Source organism: Anser brachyrhynchus (genome assembly GCF_964034855.1).
Source record: "Anser brachyrhynchus genome assembly, chromosome: 21".
NCBI lineage: Eukaryota > Metazoa > Chordata > Aves > Anseriformes > Anatidae > Anser > Anser brachyrhynchus.
Window position 1 is genome coordinate 4311419 of NC_137714.1, and position 15759 is coordinate 4327177.

General features: G+C 43.3%; 1 protein-coding gene across 2 annotated transcripts; it reads left to right on the forward strand.

The window, feature by feature from the left end:
• The first annotated feature begins 276 nt into the window (after positions 1–276).
• EXOSC10 (exosome component 10) lies at positions 277–14977 on the forward strand. 2 transcript variants are annotated; one of them, XM_080564549.1, is made up of 25 exons: positions 277–484; positions 955–1091; positions 1535–1658; positions 1966–2070; positions 2486–2651; positions 3437–3548; positions 3840–3915; positions 4054–4164; positions 4581–4724; positions 5034–5224; positions 5937–6093; positions 6657–6805; positions 7103–7153; positions 7899–8010; positions 8666–8716; positions 9269–9347; positions 9509–9630; positions 9949–10044; positions 10737–10811; positions 11282–11369; positions 11562–11635; positions 12229–12397; positions 12872–12933; positions 14136–14212; positions 14797–14977. In XM_080564549.1, exons 1-25 carry the CDS (start codon positions 314–316, stop codon positions 14825–14827), a joined length of 2730 nt encoding a protein of 909 aa, XP_080420675.1. In that variant the 5' UTR covers positions 277–313; the 3' UTR covers positions 14828–14977. The 2 variants fall into 2 exon arrangements, with proteins under 2 accessions (XP_080420675.1, XP_080420676.1); XM_080564550.1 differs by having other exon boundaries at positions 9548–9630.
• Positions 14978–15759: the final 782 nt, after the last annotated feature.

Here is a 15759-nt window from a genome sequence, read left to right on the forward strand (position 1 = left end):
TTTCCTGGAAGGACCGTTTCTGCAGCAGGTCAGGTGGTTGGCTAGATTTCCCTTTCGCCAGCAGCTGGAGACAGAATTAAAGTGGTGGCTGTCACTTGTGGGAAGAAGGGTCCCCGGGGGTCGCCCCCTTCCCCCTGAGGGGCGCTGAGGGCCCCTGAGTGCCCGCCCCCCCTCCGCTTCCCGCCAGGGGGCGCCACAGCGGAGCCCAGGCGCCGCCTCCCCGTTGCGCATGCGCACCCCCCACTCCCGCCTCCTTCCCGCCCGCCGTCGCTGTCGCGAGAGCTCCTCAACGTCGCGTGGCTGCGGGGGCAAGATGGCGGCCGCCGTTGACGGGGGGAGCGATGCGGCGGCGGCGGCGGCCGGGAGCTTGGCGGCCCGAGAGGGGAGCGGCGGTCCGGAGGACCGGGCCGGGGAGCCGGAGCCGGAGGCGAAGCGCGGGGAGGCGGCGCTGCCCGGTTTCGATGACGCCGACGCCTTCGTCAAGGTGTGGGGCGGGGGGGATCGGGGCGGGTGCTGTGCACTACGGGTCCCGGCGTGCCCTGCGCGGCTCGGGCTGTGGCGGCCGGGCGGTTTGCGCGCGAGGGGGCCGCGGGGCATGCTGGGAGCTGTAGTCCCGTCCTCGGGGGCTGTGGGGCTGCCCCGCAGTCTGTGTCGTAAACGTACCACAGCAGCCGTCTGCGTGCCTGCGGCTCCAGCGAGCGTTGTGTCCTGCCTTAAGTACCAAAACGAGCGTTGGGAGCCCGTTGTCTTACACTTGTGTCACTTTAAAGGAATTATAGCAAGATGTCGTGAACTTAGTTGTGTGAAAAACCCCGAGGGTAACAGGTCTTAGGGCTAGTCGTGCCTCAGGCAGGCTCGGCGCGGTGCGTTTCTGTCAGGTAGCCCCCTGGGTAAATGGAATAACCTGGGAAGGCGCTGACAGCGCTGTTCTTTGGTAACGGTGTTCTTGCACAGTACGCTCTGGGCACGGTGGTGGCAGCAACAAAGGCGTCCAATGGGCTCCCCCGGCCTGGCGACGAGTACGACTTCTACCGAAGCTTCCCTGGCTTCCGCGCCTACTGCGAAACGCAGGGCCACCGCCTCCTCCACTGGTAAGGGTGCGTCTGAGTCTGTGCCGCTGGCAGTAGCCTCCAAACCGAAACAGAGCATAGCGTCCCCCTTTGGAAACTCCAGGCCGGTTGGAGATAAAAGGATGTTTTATGTCACTTACAAATTTTAGCTACTCTTCTAGCGGTTCGCAGTTTAAACAACAAGTTTACAGAATATTTTTCATAATGGTTTAGGTAAAGAACTATGGAGTGAGCAGAGGCTGATAAAAACATACTAGGCGATCTGTTTAGAAAGTCGGATGATTCCAAAGAAATTCATTATAACAGCACTGTATAGGTGTTTTTTCTATTCGCTGCTCACTCAACATTATATACAAGTACTGCATTTTCTCAATTTTCAAACTTCTAAGATACAGAAAGTTGGAATGAATTGGATGGTTTAGCGTTCATTTAAGTTGCTAATATCTGTGCTGTTCCCTTGCAAGCATGAGCAGGGTGATGCAATACCATGGCTGCCGCAGCCACATGAAAGATCGCAGCAAAGTAACAGAGCTGGAAGATAAATTTGATATGCTGGTTGACTCCAATGACGTCATTCTTGAAAGAGTGGTGAGCAAATTATTCCTGTATACTGTTTGTGTAAGCTATTCAGCTGTCACAGGTTTTTTTATGACATAAATCTCAGAGGTAGCACTTCTACAATTACGTTTAGTGTTTCTGTAATCTGATGACTTTTCATTTTATTTAAAAAGCTTTTCTGCATACTAGACCAGTGTTCACAGCAGCTAAAGCAGATAAGTCGTGGCCCAAAGGTAGTGAAGATAATACGTAACCTGTGAGGAGACTAAATGCAGCCTGGCATAATAGCATCGTAACCTGAGAATGGGTCTGTAAATTTTCTTTTTCTGGAATTTAGGGTATTTTACTGGATGAAGCAGCAGGAGTGAACAAAAACCAGCAGCCAGTCCTCCCTGCTGGGCTGCAGCTTCCACAGACTATTGTTTCCAGCTGGAACCGCAAGGTGAGGCCTCTGCACTCAGTTTGCTGTGCTGTCATAAGTTTTTGTCCTAGCGTTGATGCTACAGATTTTCCAGTGAAGTTTAGTGGTTAAATGTTTCCTCAGATTTTTTCGTGCATTCTTACTCCCTTCTGTTTTATACAAACTTGATTGTGGAATCTGTGTGCTTTCAGTTGCCAATTTAGTTTAATGCACACAACAGCTTTCCTTGTACTCGTTCTTAGGAATTCGGAGTCCTGATTCCAAGAACTTTCATTCTTAGGTTCAGAACTCTTACTGCAAAAGAGTGGCCAGGCCCACTTTTGAGTTGGAGGCATAATTTTATTCCTCTGAAAATTGGGTCAGCCTGAGTAAAAGAGATTCTAGACATCTATTAAGTCACATTAATTTTATTTGTGGTTTGCTTTCTTTTTAATAGGCAGGAGAATCCCACAAAAGAACCAAGTCTGAAACTTTCCGATTGCTTCATGCCAAGAACATCTCTCGACCACAGCTTAAGTTTCGGGAAAAGATTGACAATTCCAACACTCCCTTTGTACCTAAACTTTTTATCAAGCCAAATGCTTTAAAACCTTTGCCTGAAGGTAAGATGTTTCCCTTTTGTTTGGTAATCTGTTGGGAACATTTGACACAAATCTGTCTTCACAATACAGGAGAGGAATCATTGACTGTAAAAATGAGTAACAGCAGATGTTGACCATTCAGATGAAGTAAGCTTCGTGGCTCTGTTGTTTATATATGTGCAGCGTAAGGGTCGGTCAACATATAGTGTATTTTTGTTGGTATACAGTAATTAACCTGTTCTAAACAGGTATTCTGCTGCTTCTCTTTGCCGCCATTGAACGTCCATGGTGAGAGTTCCCCTGGTACCAGGAGTTGTGTTGACTGGTCTGTTAGTCTGGCTGGTTTTACAGATAACTCTTTCTAATTACTTAAGAGCAGCAGGTGTAGGGTTAGATCTGGATTTGGTTTGGCTGCTTTATCAAAGCTGCCAGTGAAATATCCTGTCTCGACAACTTGTCGCTGCTGACGATGACTCATCCATGGTCTGCACTGATGTGGGTTGTGCTTTAGTACGTGGGAACGATTGAAAGATTTTTCTGAATATTTTTCAATCTCCTTCCAAGCTCTCAGCAGAACCACCTTGCAACTCACTTAACGACAGCCTGATAAAACCTAGTAACTGAACTATCATTGGAGGCGCAGACAGAAATCTTGTTGGCAGCTAAAGCTGCAGGTCTAAATTACTAAGTTTTTGATAGCTCGTGATTTTAATGGGATCCTGTGATGGGTGGAGGGGAGAGAGTAGTAGTAGGCAGAGAATGTTGTGTGTGGGACCCAGTCCAGTTGTTCCATATTGGTTGTTCAGCCCTCACAAAAAGTGGACGGGAACGAAAGGAGCGCCCTGAAGACTTGGATGTACCAGCTGCTTTGGCAGACTTCATACACCAGCAGAGGACGCAGCAAACTGAGCAAGACATGTAAGAAATTAAACTGACAGCAAGGTGCTTGGAGTGCATTGATGAACATGCACTTCTACGGTCCCTTTGTGCTGATGGCATTTATGTGTAACAGCTCTGCATGTGTCTGTGTCTGCACACTGCGTTGCGTGTGATTCGCTTTAGTCAACTGCAGTTACTTTAAACCTGTCCTTAACAAGAGACAAAATTTCTACTCGCTGTGGAAACTACCAGAGCTCTCAAAGTCTCTGTGCACTGGCTTCATAAAGATGACTGAAGTTTAGTCCGTGCCTATTTTCCTAATTTCCACAGGTTTGCTCACCCTTACCAGTACGAACTGGAGCATTTTTCTCCACCAGATGGAGTTCTCAAGAAACCAGAGCCCCAGGTTGGTGCCCACATTAATTTGCTAGCAGATGCAGTAAGTTTGCAGCTGGCCATAATTGACAAATTTTAGAATTGATGGTGGAGGTCAGGGGTGGGAATTGACAGAGAACATACCGTTCCTAATAATTTGCTCTGCCAGATGTACAGGCCCATCAAGGAAACACCCTGTCATTTTGTCACCACACTGGATGAGCTGGTAGAACTGAATGAAAAGCTTATGAACTGTAAAGAATTTGCCCTGGACTTAGAGGTAATTAATTTGCCTTTTTTGTTTAAAAGTTATGCTGTTGTGTATGCTGTTAAAGCCTAAGAGACCATTATGTTCTTCCTGGTTTTGAGTCTTCTCTTTATTCTGCTATTAGTGTTCTTTTATATGTATTTACTTTGTCGTTCTAAGCTATCAGATATTGTCTAGGAGGCTGAATCAAACTAGCAATATTTTAATGATAGTAACGGCTGCATATTTCGTACTGAATTTAATCTTTTTTAAATTCTGCCCGTGCTGCTTTTTGTCATGCTAGTGCCTGCAAAGAGAAAAGTTGTTCATCTGATTGTCTTTTGCTTTGAGAAGTCCTCTGTTAATGTTCCTTCCTTCATTTGGGGTGCTGTATGTTTCGTAGTATTACTTTTGTGGTGAAAGTAACATCTCTCTCCTGTGTTTTTCAGCACCATTCCTACAGGAGCTTCCTGGGCTTGACATGCCTGATGCAGATTTCCACCCGAACAGAAGACTTCATTATTGACACGCTGGAGTTGCGCAGTGACATGAACATTCTCAATGAGACTTTCACAGACCCTGCAATTGTGAAGGTCAGCTGCCAAATTCACCAGAATTCCTTGTGGGGTTTTTTGATTGTTTGAACTTTATTGTCATTGCAAGCACACTGTATGCTCTGTCTTGGTCTCTTGGCTTTCATTATAATTTGTTCATGTGCCTGTTTCCTTGATGCAAGAGGGAAATTACTTGCTGAGCGCACTCATTTAGTTGTCCTGCACTTAATGCTGAAGGTCAGAGAAAAAAGCAATCTGGTCCAAGACACATGAATATGAAACCACAGCACTAACAGACTAGAGAATAAATGTTCTTCATATCATTCTCAATTTCTTTTGGTTTTCAAGGTCCTTCATGGTGCTGATTCAGATGTGGAATGGCTGCAAAAAGACTTTGGCCTGTACTTGGTGAACATGTTTGATACTCACCAAGCTGCTCGTCTTCTCAATCTCGGCAAGCACTCTTTGGACCACTTGCTGAAGCTGTATTGCAATGTGGATGCTGACAAGCAGTACCAGTTGGCTGACTGGAGGATACGGTAAGAACTGACCCCTTAGATGTGCTGCAGCTACAAGGCAGCACTTGTTTGAATTTTAGGGCAGAAGCATATTTCTAGTTGCAAGCCCCACAGTTGTAGGTTAATCTCAAAGTGAACAAGCACAGCATTTATCTGGAAGTGCTAGAAGTTCTCCTGAGTGTTACATTTTCATATGTTTCTTCAGAAATTGAATTATCTGGGGTAAATGAGGGAGGATTGTTTAATAAAAAGTTCCTGGAAGCTTGCTGCTTAGGAACAGCACTGAACCACTGCAGTGGTACAGAGAAAGTCAGTATTTGTCTTCTCAAGAGTCCCCCAAAAATGATCAGTCACCCAAAGTAGATAGAGCAGTGTGCAGTTAGAGCAGTGAGCCTGGCTGTGGGGATGGACTTTGCACACCACAGAGGTCCCAGATTTAGTTTATGTAGGCTCTGCAGAGAGAAAGAAGTTGTGACAAATACCACAGCAGGCAGTTCTGCCATCTGACTTAGCTACACAGCATCCAGCATCTGAACAAGATGTCATCGGGATAGGAGACTGCACAGCATGTTGCTGCTGTTGCCCAACAAGTTCTTCAGGACAGAAGCAGAAGAATTTCCATGTTAGTTCTTAGCATGCTTCAGATGAAGTTTGCCCTAGTGTGCTCTGCAAAGGGAAGATGATTTTTTGGGGCAACTGAAATGCATTATTATAATTTTGGCTCTTTTTCTAGCCCTTTGCCAGAAGAAATGATTCAGTATGCCCGTGATGACACTCACTACTTACTCTACATTTACGATAAAGTGAGGGAGGCACTATGGGAGAGAGGTAACGAGCAGCCCACTCAGCTCCAGATTGTGTGGCAACGCAGCAGAGATATCTGCCTGAAGGTAAAGCTTCAGCTTGTTGGATTACCTGGATCAGAATACGGGCTTACTAGGGCATAAAGTCCTTCGCCTCTTTCTACGTCTGTTGCATAGACTCATTTTCAGTCGTGTCATGTACCCTGCCCCCCCTCCCCCCCCCCCCATTTCTGCATGACTGAAATCAGCTGTATAAATTCACACTGTTATATGCTGTCACTTGTTTCGCTAGCCAAAATCCTTGGGTTCAGATTCCCTCTTGCTATTTTTTGAATGCTGGCACACCTTGGCCTCCTGATGCTTCCAGGTGTGCCTTTCCCCAGGGAGATGGTGCATTTCCAGTTCTGCTGGACATTCCTAAAACTTCAAAGCCTTGGTGGAGTTGCATTACGAGGCAATTACATTGCATGTGTGGAAAGTACCAACTCCAGGATACATTATACCTGAGTTTACTCAGTCCCCTTACATCTGCATGACGTTCTGTCCTGATGAAGCAAGGCAGCCTAGAAAGCACTGGTTTGATAACAAGTGTTTCTTTTTCTCAACAAGTGTTCTTTTTTTCAACAAGTGTTTCTTTTTTTCCTATCCAGAAATACATCAAGCCCCTCTTTTCAGATGAATCCTATCTTGAACTCTACAGGAGGCAGAAAAAACATCTCAACACACAGCAGCTAGCAGCATTTAGGTTGCTGTTTGCATGGAGAGACAAGACGGCACGTCAGGAGGATGAGAGTACAGGGTAGGAAGTTACTTGTTACGAATACTGGCTTAAATGAGTCTATTGGATTGTGCAACCATCCCCGAGAGGGGACCATTCTGTTACATAATGGAAATTAGTGTACTGAATCAGACAACTTTTTACATTTAGAACAGAAGTCCTGTTATGATAGCACTAAATTCTTCTGGGTGTCTAGATCTGCCCTGCTTAATTTCTTCTTAAATGATTTCATCTCTTCAGACGTTGTGAAATGGGGTAGAGTTGTGCAGTTTGAAGGTAATTTTTCGCTGACATTCACACTGCCTCTTTGTGTTGTAGATATGTGTTACCAAATCATATGTTATTGAAGATAGCAGAGGAGCTGCCCAAGTAAGTTTTGCTCATCCTTGAAGAGTCTCACTTGATTTTAATACCCAGCAAGGTGTTTCCTAGTGTGTAATTACTTCTGCAGTTGGTCCCTTTCTTCCAGCTGACAATACTGCTTTTCTCTGTAGTTCTTCAGTTTGCAAGAGAAATAAATTGCAGTATTCCTTCAGAAGCCTCCAGAATTCTGGGATATACATCTCTGTGATTTTATTCCACTAATAAAACACATTCCTTTGCATTGCGTTATGTCACACATTGCCCCACCCCACCCTGAGATTCCTACAGTATTACAGAGCAAGTAAGAGTTCCCCTATAACATCTGTTTTTGTCAGCTCTCAAAGGGAGCTGAGTGGGGGCAGATCCCTTTCAACACCTACTTTTATGCAACATTTTCCTCAAACACTTGGCACTCATCATCTAGCGTTCCATGCTTGAGAATGATAAAAATGCATCCTTAAATGCAAGTCCACTGCCAGCTTCCATAGAGGAATGCTGAACAAGGAACAAAATGAAGATGAGGGCAGACAGACCACAGAAAAGAGTGGAGAGCTGCATTAACAGTTTCTCCTTACCTGCACAAACTGAGTACAGAAAAATTTTCATCTTGGAGAACGAACTCTGACAGATTAATCTAACTTGTCCTGTCGCAGTCAGGCCTGTGGTTATATCTGGTTGCGCATCCTTTGAATGCAAATGCTTAACATCAGCCATAAATACAGCACCCTGAATTTTTCTCATCTCTCTTTAGAGAACCCCAGGGCATCATTGCTTGCTGTAATCCAGTCCCACCACTAGTTCGCCAGCAGATTAATGAATTGCATCTTCTCATTCAGCAGGCCCGAGAGATGCCGCTTCTCAAGGTAGGAGTAGCTTGTATCACACAAGAGAGTCATCACTTGCTTTCCATAAGCCAGGTACTAGAGCTAAATGGTGACCTGTGGTGCTGAGTTGTGTGCTGAAGTTTGCTTGAATTGAGTATAGTGTTCTGTAGTGGAGCAGAAAGATACATGGCAGATTTTTCCTGCCCATCTGTTGTCTGATGTGTACTGGCTTAGACATGGTGTAGTTCCTTGGAAAGCTAGAGCAGGACAAGAACAGGCACTACTTGAACGGGGTGCAGTTGCCCGTACAGTGCCATATCCTTACATTGCACATTTACCTGTGTGAGGAAGAAATGGACCTTGTGGAATTAGTAGGCTGTATAAATGGGTTCATAAATCTTTTTCCACTATGGTGAAGCAAACAAACAAACCAACCAACACTTATATTCATTAGATAAAACCCATCATCAGCATGTAGATATTAGTATGGTCTTCTTCCTTTGATGAAACAAAACCATTTGTGAGCATGAACGTGTGCTTTCTGTGTGAGGCGTTTAAATGCATCCATATGCAGCAAAAGAAGAAATAAATTAATTTTAGCTTGTAATAAATGTATTGAAAACGTAGTGAGGAGGCTAACCTAGAAGAAATAGATCAGGTGCAGTTAACTGATTATGTTTCTCTCCCATTCTAGTCGGAGATTGCTTTGACAGTCAAGAAGAGGGCACCTCTGTCCAACCCGGAGGTAGTGTTTGCATAATATTTGTTACCTGATGTCTCAAGCATTAAACTCAAATAAAAAAAAACATAGCAAAATTTTACCTTCTAGTAAATTCTTTATTCTAATCCATTTTACAGGTCCCTCTACTTTAGCTTAATGTTTATTTTCTGTGCTAGACTCGTAACATTACCAGCTGTAAATTGGTATTTTACAAACCATCACAACAACAGCACTTAAGGCTTCATCAGCAAACACTCTAGATGCTGGGCAGTTGCATGTGTGTCAGCCTATATTGATAGATCTTTAAGAAGGGAAGTCTCAGATGAGTTTCTAAGGCTGCCTCATTTATTCTCCTGTTTATGAAGTAAAGCATCTCTGTTAGCCTGTGGGTATTTGCACAGATACGCTTTTGATGCCAGATGTAATGTGCTCTGGCAGGTGAGTTATACTAAAAATACTCAGTCTCTGAATTTCACCCTTTTCTTTGAACTTTAAGTATCTGTGCAGTATCTGAAAACACATACGGGTTCATAGGGTAGTGTACTGATGGTGTTTGCAATGTGAATCTTTCTGCAGAGGCTGGAGAATACCTTCTTTGGACCACATGACAGTTCCCGTATTCCTATGGATGATTTTCAGAACAACTCCGCATTGGGTAATTTGGACTTAACCTACAAACTGTGATAATAATGACATGATATGGCTTTGATATGGGGAAATAAGCAGTACTGAGGATACTTTCAGTGAATCTTGTTACACAAAGAGCAGTATAATATACAAGTATCTAATAAAAAAATCTTTTTTTTTTTTATGTAGAGTCTGCACCAGTCTTGGAACATGATTCTCTCTTTTCAGACAGTGAGAGAACAATGAATATTCAGGGTGGCCAGCCAGAGTCAACATGCCTCGTTGCTACTGCTACTGTCAGCATATTCAGTGTAAGCAACGTCTGTGATACTGTCAGTGTTTTAAGTATAGGAAAACATACTTAATAATCTGGTAAAACTGTGTAGTAGTGTTGCAAGAAATAGTAAGGTAAGACATGCATAGGTACTGGCAGGTACTAGCTTCCTGTCAAGCATATGGCATAACCAAGATAATTGGGTGAGGAGGCCAGCAAATTAATTAAACCTCTACAGAGGATTACTGCCATCACTGGAGTTTCAGATAAAGTGAGAAATACTGTGCCTGTAATGGCAGTAGCCAAAGCTAAAAATTAATGTCTCTTCTCTCTTTGTTTTTTGTTTTTTTTTAAGGAATGCGATGAAGATGACGGAAATGAGAAAGTTTTAACAACTGCACAGCAGAAAGCTCAACGTATAATGGAGTCCTTTGAAAATCCATTTAGAATGGTAAAATTCAAATTCAAAATTGGGTAAAACCCAGTGTGTATTTGTAATGGTACTGATAAACCACCCTGTGTGGAGGATGCTCTGAGCTGTTTTTCCAGCCTACATGAAAGATCTTGATATAGCATTAGTTGCTGCTTTCTTACTGGAATTGGGAGATTGCCCTTTGAAAGCATAAACATGTGGTTTTGTTTTCAAAACATGTTGAATTGCCTCTTAGATATGTCTTTCTATGTCGTAAACAGACCTCTCCTTTTTTTTAATCGAGGTTGAGGTTTCTTTAATTTGCATCACATTTTCATCTCTGTGCCTGAAGTTAGTGAGCTGATTTTATTCTTCTAATGAATGAAACGAGAACAATAGAATACTTTGCTAGAGATTGGGAGTGGCAGATTATTAGGAAGTAGTATCAAAACAACTGTTTTCTGGTGTATGTTTGGGGTTGGTTTGTTTGATTTTTTTTGGGTTTGTGGTGGTTTTTTTTACGTTGATTGGTTGTATTTTCTTTAATGTTTCGTTGGCTATAGCTGTGGTAATGACTTTTTCCAAAAGATTCTCTTTCTGTAGAATGCTTCTTGCTTCTTGAATATGAACCCTTTGATGTGGAACATTTTAAGTAGCATTGTAGCAATGAGCTTATGAGCACTAATGTCACATGCTGTATTTAAAGAAAAATTTTTTTTTCCTCTCTACAGTACTTACCTTCAGAACAGAATCCTGCCTATGTCTCACAGTCTGCAAAGTTTGATCCGTCATCAAAAATTTATGAAGTAAGGCTAATTTTAAAATTTCCTGCCAAGTACTACAAAAGAAACAAGTAGATTATTTTCCTTTGGGAACCTCAGCAATTTTTTTTCTTGAGTTCTTTTTAGAAAAAAGAATAAGTTTTGAGAAACTTAATGTGTTTCTGAATCAGTGGTTCATTGTTTCTATAGCATTCGTATTCCTCAAAGAACCTAGAATTGGAGACCTTCCACTCTGCAGTCCCTGTCTGTCAAAGCTACAAACTACTACTGAAGCCTGTATCTGCCTTTGTTCTCATTGGGCTTGTTTGTAGCTCAAGAACTTTTAAAGCACATGGTTTTACTTTACATGGTGCAGCAGATCTTAATCTCTTTTACAATCCAATTTGATCTTCTGTACTTCTTAATGAAGACCAGCATGTGGTAGCAGGTTTATAAACTCCCTTTTGCCATAAAACTTCAAAGAAAATGATCCCAGGTAATTTTTTTCATCGTAGATCAGCAATCGATGGAAGTTGATGAGTCAGACACAAGTACAGAAGGAGTCCAAGGAAGAAATAAAAAAGAAAGCAGCCCAGCAGTCAGGTAAAGCCATTCTTCCGCTCCTCAATGTGTTGGCTAGCATGCTTTTTCACAATACATTTAGGTTGTTTCTCAGTCATAAGAATACCTTAGGTGATGGATTTTCTAATGGATGAGATTGTTTGACAGAGATTTCTCGAACCTCATGTGTAATTTACTTCTGCTTTTTACAGTAATGCTTGTTTGTTTCCCTAGCTGATCGTGACCAGGCACAGAAGGCGTATAAAGAGGCTACAGAAAACATTGTGTCTGTTCGTCAGCAAGCTATGGTATGTCACTGAATTCCATACTTCCGGCCTTTGCCTTTTTTTTATCTTCTTAACATAGTTCAGAATGAAACCCCAAGCTCCCTATTACTCTGAAACATTGCCCGAGTTGAAAGCAGCTGATTCCAGGTGACCCGAATGACGGCCTTGATTGGCAGGCAGTCTGTGGTTCTGTCCTATGTATAGCAGCAGGCCCCTAGCAGCTGCGCTGTGCAAATCTTTGCATCCCTCCGTGTCTTCAGAAGGGAATGTGTTCCACTGCTGCACCTCAGTGCTCCTTCCTTGCCTAGGTTCCCCAAGATCTGTCTGTGCAGTGACAACAGATCTCAGATCTCAGCCTCTAGGATCCTGTGAAATGACAACTTGTTTTTTTTTGCCTGAAAAGCCCCTGCTCTGAGGACAGGGAGGGAGCAGTTCAGACCCAAAGAAGAACACGGTGCTTTCTTCCTGCACTATTACTGCCACAGACAGCCCCAGCTGTCACTGGAGCCTGGGTCCACTGACAGTTCACCTGCATGCTGGTGTTCATGCCTTCACAGAGATGTTTCATTCTCTTGAACTTGTTCTTTTTTCCATTCCATGGGTTGCTTTCACAGCAGGAACAGGCTAATAAGAAGAGAGAGAGGGTCATCAGTGAAACGGGAACAGAATTGCCAAAACAAGAGAAGAAACGGCCAAGAGCCTCCCAGCAACCAGAGGAGCTGGAAGCACCGAAGCAGTTTACCCCCTTTGATTACAGCAAGTCCAACTTCAAAGTGTTTGCGGGTAAGATCTGGATCTCTTGCTAGAGTGCTGCAGGCTGTGGAAAATGTTGTGAGCTGAGAAGGCTGTATGTGAACACAGATGCCAAGGCATTACAAACTTCCAATGCACTTACCTTATGGTGGGGAAATATTGAAAGAAATTTACCTGGGAAATCAACAGTTTAGCATTCTTTTTCTGGTTTGGAAACAAAAATCTTGAAACAGTTGGCTGAGGGGATTGTGGGTTCACTACTTGCTTCTCTGCTCTGCAGAGAAAAGTCATTGGTTTAATTGGACCCAGGGAACTAGGAGGCAAAGGAGATTTGACTCCTTTGTAATAAGCATCCGTTCAGAGGCTTCTTATGCCCTTCAGAGACTGTTCTGGATTTTAGCATGGGAGACTGCAGTGAAACCGCCTTATCATCAGAGGAAAACCGTGGATTGTACTGTTCTTTCTGGAAATGTTTAGTGATAGTTCCTCTCTTCTTTCCCATAGGAAGCAGCAAATCGAAGCAGTCGGCACAGTTTGATCCCGCTAAACAAGCTTACACAGGCAAGGTACAGACATGTCATGAAAGAAGGAACGGAAATGTTGATGATATTGTGTACCCAGGTGGGGAGTTGTTGGGAAAGGTAGCGGACTTTTTCAGGATCTGCAGAATGTTCTCTAACAGCACTTTGTACTGAGGTGCAGCTTCCAATCACAAATTCACGCCTTGTGTTATAGCCTGTTCACATTCAGGAAGAGCTCTCTCAGAGCCCCACAGACTCTTCCGTTGTTTCTTCCTTTTATACGCTGATCACAGCTACGCCCCCCTGCGTAACAGGCACACTGCTTAGACCACAGCACACCACCACAAATTCCCAGTACGAAATTCAAGGCACTCTCCAAAATCTCAAAGTCACTCCAGTCACCCCAAGCCTTGGCAGGTCCAGGTGTTGCCTGCATTCTCCACCAAGTGATATTTTTTGTGTGTAATTTAATTAATTGCTAATTAACACAAACTTCTGATTGGGAGATTGAAGAGAAGAACAGCCAAATACATATTTAGGGAAACACTTCCACTTGCCTGTGACCAGCATGGGGCAGTTCTTGCCCCCTCCTCTCCCCACAGGTCGCTCTGGCAGGCCTGGGTTACTATATCCTGCGCAGTGCTCATGTATGGAGCGTTTGGGTGCTGATGCATGATGTCAGTGGGCATTCAAGCATGAAGCAATAGGTGCCCATCTGTCAACTCATTGGGTGCTCAGGTGTTCATTAAGTTCTGAAGCTCATTTCTCATATTTCAGCCTCTTTCCTGTACCTTCTGCCTTCTGTATTTAATTGAAAGGCAAATGGTACCAGGAAGCCTCTTGGATACTCATTAAAAATATTTTTTAGAAGTAAAACAGGTTTATGCCTGATAGTGTGTAAAATACAGTTTCCTGCAGTCTCTGCTGTGTCGGTTGAAACTTGTTTCAGAAAGGGGGGGCAGAGGGGAGCAACTGAGCAGTGAATTTGGGAGAAGGTTTTAGACCTGTATGGATTGCTCTGTATAGATGGGTAAACGGATACCGTGGCTCACATGTCGTGGTTAGACCAGCAAAACAGCATTTATTCAGGTGCATTCAGTGCGAGTGCATGAAGTCCTAAAACAAAGCTCAGAGTGTAAACAAGCAGTGTTCCTTGAAGTAGGAGGGACCTAACAGGACACGTATCACGTGGAATATACTGTATTTGGCAGCTACCTCACTGTGTTGTTTTTTTTTCTTCCATGCAGAAATCTGCTGGAGCTAACAAACTTCAACAGTCAGCTGGAAACCGAAGCATGTCCTACCTGGCAGGGAAGGCTGACAGGTGTGTCATCAGCCTCCTCTCATCACGCGTGGAGCGTTTTTACTCCTGTGCCCCAGAGCCATGGGCAAAACGTAGCTATTGTCCTCTGCTGCTGTGGGAGCTTAAGCACATTTTATGGGAAGCGGTTGCATAACACTTACTTATGTTATTTTCGCAGCTTGACGTCAGTTTAAAGGAAAAAAGAAAAGGCTTAGTCAGGCTTAATGCAAATAAAGGAGAATTCTGGGTGGAAGGTTTGAAATAGTGATCTAAAAGTTTGTGTTAATAGATGTGGGAGTCGCTTTCTTTGGCCACAAAGATAGGCAGAGGTGGGGAGAACATTTGTCTAGCTTGGGAAGACAAATAACAGCACTGCCAAATGTGAATGTTCTTGTTCTGAATATACTTACTGTGTAGCTTCCTGGGCTTGATTCTTGTGAATTATTTAGCCAAAAAAGAGCAATGCTATGTAAGGGCAGCCTTAGAAGCAGAAAGGTTCTTCATCATGACCCTTTCTCAAAAGAATCATTGAAAGCTAGCATAGATTTTTCAATCTTGAGTGAATGTAAAGCAAGAGTTAAATCTTCTGTAACTCTCTTTTGTAGGGGTTCCAGACACCACTGGCCGAAGAGATAGTCCTTGTTACGAGACCTGTGGGAGTTGCTGCTGAACAGAACAATAGTCAGAAGTACTGTCACCATGGAAAGGCAAATATTGGTCACTGAGCAGTTTTTGTACAGAAATCTTTTTAAGCCCATTAAAATCCTTTTTTTCCTAAAGGATAAACATCTCAGTTGGTTTGGCTTTTATTCACGTTGTTTTTTTCTAATTATACTCGCAGTGTTGCGTTGTTTCTAATTTTGAAAGTTTATCCTGTGTCCTCAAATACAGTTAGGCTAAACTTGTCAGTGCTTGGAGTTGCTTGAAGTTCAGAACCAGCACATCAGTGGAGTATGGAGGAATCCCTTGGCATCTCTAAAGCCAGCACAAAAATAATTGAGAGATTCAGTAGATGTGACTCAAACCCCAGCAGTCCAGAGGAAGAAATAAAGCCAGGCTCTTTTATGTTAGACCTTGCTTACGAATTGAACGACACAGCTCATCTTTTACAAGACAAGATAATACCAAAAATGAGTGTATTTTCCTGACAGTATTTGTATTTTTAAGCAAAGATTTTTAAGAAGAGGGGAAGTGCTCAGGTACTTCTTGGATCAGACATGGTAGTTACTTTTTCATCATAATGACGTAGACAGAAAGCAATGCCTTTAGGTAGAAAAGGTAAAGACACTGTACAATACTGGCTTGGGGAAAGCCAGTAGGGTTCTGTATTGCAACTGAATCTCACTAAAGCCATAGTAATGTTTCATAGTTTTAAATACCCAGAGCGAGTTACCCTAATGTCTTTCTACAAAGAGTCTCAGACTGTAAAGTGATTCAAGGATGGCAGAGTTCACTCTAAGCAACTGAAGACAACTGAAAGCCTCTTGTGAAAGTGGTAAACAAGGTAAACAACATTGCCATTTTGGAGCTGGATGAACCGAAGGTTAGAGCTGATGTAACTGTGCTTG